The sequence below is a fragment of the Cyprinodon variegatus genome, unplaced genomic scaffold (genome assembly GCF_000732505.1).
Source record: "Cyprinodon variegatus isolate N-32 unplaced genomic scaffold, C_variegatus-1.0 Scaffold628, whole genome shotgun sequence".
NCBI lineage: Eukaryota > Metazoa > Chordata > Actinopteri > Cyprinodontiformes > Cyprinodontidae > Cyprinodon > Cyprinodon variegatus.
The window spans coordinates 54671-58191 of NW_015151081.1; the positions used below are offsets into that span (position 1 = coordinate 54671).

General features: G+C 36.0%; 1 protein-coding gene across 1 annotated transcript in view; it reads left to right on the forward strand.

Moving 5' to 3' along the window:
• The first annotated feature begins 2211 nt into the window (after positions 1-2211).
• The window catches only part of rab20 (RAB20, member RAS oncogene family), a 10212-nt gene continuing 8902 nt past the window's right edge, over positions 2212-3521 (forward strand). The window contains exon 1 of the mRNA XM_015393154.1: positions 2212-2741. Within this exon, the coding sequence (XP_015248640.1) occupies positions 2552-2741 (190 nt within the window). The 5' untranslated portion in view covers positions 2212-2551. The remainder of the gene's footprint in view (positions 2742-3521) is intronic.

The following is a 3521-nucleotide window of genomic DNA, read 5'->3' on the forward strand; positions in this document are numbered from 1 at the left end:
AAGATGTGAATGCTTAGGTGATGTGTTACTTTGCCCTGAGATTTTTCTTGTGGACAAACATTCAGTAAACTTAACGCCAGACCTACCAAGCAGCCAGTACAACAAGTAGTCTCGGTTTTTGAAGAACATTGTTTGGATTCTGATCTCTTTATGATTTTTAAAAATACACAATAGGTAAAAATTTCATTTAAAACAAGTCAAAAAAATTAAAGCAAATGTTCAAATTGTGTGGAGGAAATATTTATAATCTTGAAAAAAGATTTGTAGCTATTTTCAAATGATGAAAAAAATAATTTAATACTTAATCAAGCAGTTTGAAATGGTTTTAAAACTAACACAACTCTGGATTATATTGTTACCCTTATAATTTGTATCCTTCAACAACTCAGTTATACTAGTTTTGTTTTAACTGCGAACGAAAAGAAAAATGCTGCGAAAACAGAAATCTCTGTACTATGGTTTAGGTGAAAAAAAACCAAAAAACATTACACCTGTATGGCATTTTCTTTAAGTGAGATAAAGATCCACAACAGATAGATATTGTATACAGATAGATATTGTATATTCATATAATCTTTGACCATTTATTAAGAGCTAAAGTACAAGAACTTATTAATCAAGTCGGGAATAGAAACTGCTTCCTATGAGATGAAAATACATACAAGGACAAATAATAAATGGCTTGCAAGCTGCGTTCATATGTAAGGTGGAACCACTCGCAACTTAAATGTATGAGAATCTATATTCAACTGCCACCATGTATGCTAATTATTGATTGCTTGTTGTGGCTCTTGTGATGTGATTGACACGAGTGTGCCTGAGACAAACAGTATAGGCGAGTTTCTTTTCCATGTGCGTTCAAAAACTATTATGTTTTCATACATCCCTGCAGTGGAAATACATACTTTGTTACCAGGCAGTACATCCATGGGCGGTTCTATACAGGGGCCAACTGGGGCCAGTGTCCCTGTAGAGCTGGTCCTGGCCTCTGTTATGGGCCCTGTACTGGAAACATACACTACAAACATTTAAATACAAGTAATTCAATTTTTCTTCAAACTAGTGTATTTCCACTTAAATTTAAAGAGGTAAGACGATTTTCAGATGGAATAAGGGGATTTATGTTTAAAATAAGAAAAAAATATTTCAAATTTATTTCACATACATAAAATGAATTATCTTATTTGAAGAGCAAAATACTCATTCAATTGAGAGTTCATCTTATCTACCTGCTAAAATTAAGAGTAAATACAATGATATTATGAAATTTGAAGTCAGTTTTTACAGTGTAATACGAAATGAATTTCTTATGATCATATTTCCTGACAGAGGAGACCGTCACTTGTTCGTCCCTAGGACAAATTTAATATTTCTCCTTTGAAATTTACCTAAAAACTTATATTGAAATTACAGTCAGCTTTAAAATTAACTAAGACAGAATCTTAGTTTTCCTCTGTTAGATCGGGAGTCTGCAACCTTGGCTTTATGGCTTCATTATTACACTAAACCAGAGTTCTAAAGCTTTCCAGGCCAAGGACCCCCAAACTTTAAAGACGTTTCAATTAGTGGAAGAAACTGCAGGGGGGAATATATAAAAAAAAAAAGTCTAAATCAGCCAAAACTTTCACGACCCCCATGCACCATGCACCACGAAGCAGTCTTGTCCTTTTTTTGTATGTGTTTGTTATTATTTTGCTCTGTGCCCCCATGAAAAAACAAACACACAAACAAACAAAAAGAAACATTTCATTTAGCTCCCCTACTGAGTATGGAGGACTTAAAGAATCAGTAAAAAGGAAAACCAGCCTTTTCATATTTTACATTCAAATCATACTAGAAAAGTGTTTTTTTTTCTTTCAAACATACAAATGGTATATTGAAGAAAGAATGTAAATTGTATCTATTAATCTTTTAATGAATCTGAAAAATGAAAATGTGTTTTCAAATCGTATTTCTAACCTAAAAATTGAGATTTTAAAAAACACAACTTATAAATCTGTTTATAAATACTTTTCCTAAGCACACATTTAAATAAGTATTTCCTTATCCCAATTCCATTTTCTTTTTCATCCTGCATTTTCAAATCCTTGCAGTTGCATTTTTCTTTTGCGTAATTCTCTCCATTTACCTTTTCTCTGACCCTTCTGGTCCCTGAGTAGACTGAAACCCCGTTCGGCCAATCACAATCGCCCCGCAGAGGTAACCAGCTCCCTCATTGGTCAGTTTGTGAACCCACTAAAGCTGTCTAACCAATGGGAGAGTTGCAAAAGCTCCTCCCTAATCTTTACTTACTCACCTACTTCCTCCTTCAACTCAGTTACTTTTTGAAGTTCAGTCTAACTCAGCAAGAAAGTGAAAAAGTCAGACAGTGAAGAAAATCCATTTTTTTTTTTTACCTCATAAAATGTTTTTCGTTACAAGAATTAGTCATTTGCGTGGGTTTATATTTCAGAGTTAGACCGCTTCTTTTTATCTGTGCTTGCATATTAATAATAACAAAACCCACAGAAGCGTTTGTAGTGCTGCAGTAGTAGCGGGACTGAGGACCATCATGCCCGACGTGCCGAAGATGAAGAAGCCCGACGCGAAGCTTGTTCTCCTGGGAGACATGAACGTTGGGAAGACGTCGCTGCTCCACAGATACATGGAGAGGAAGTTCAAAGACACCATCAGCACCGTCGGAGGGGCGTTTTTCCTCAAGCAGTGGGGGCCACACAACATCTCCATCTGGGACACCGCCGGTAACCCGTGCTTTCCCTCTGCTTGCTTCTCACTGAGCTGTTTGTTGTTGCTTTTTGCTTCATCATCAATATTTACCTGATGTGACGTCCTGTTGCCACCTGGAGCAATCGACAGCATGTGACCGCTCAGTGATCACAGGCAGGCGGCCTGCTTCATGAGAACCATGGCCCTCTGACAGCCTTGCACAATCCAGTCTTTTCAGGTCAGACAGGAGGAAAACAACCTGATAATCCAACACAATGAGGTCTAGCCAGCCAGATTGCAGCTTTCTCACACAAGCAAACATAAAGATTAGAATTGGATAGGATTGGATTGTCCATGCACAAAAAAAAGATAAGAAGAAAATAAATACTATCACTGTATTTGCCAGAAGTAAGGAAGAGGGTTAGGGCCACTGAAAAAAATAAAAATAAAGTTAACTGATTTTTAAATATTATTTCAGTTTAGCATGGGGGAAAAATCTCAGAATTCTGACTCAAAATCTCAGAATTCTGACTCAAAATCTCAGAATTCTGACTTTAATCTCAGAACTCTGACTTTAATCTCAGAATTCGGACTTTAATCTCAGAATTCTGACTATAGTCTCGGAACTCTGACTTTTTTTTTCTCAGAATTTGGACTTTACTCTCAGAATTCGGACTTTAATCTCAGAACTCTGATTTTAGTCTCAGAACTCTGACTTTTTTTTTCTCAGAATTTGGACTTTACTCTCAGAATTCGGACTTTAATCTCAGAACTCTGATTTTAGTCTCAGAACTCTGACTTTTTTTTTCTCAGAA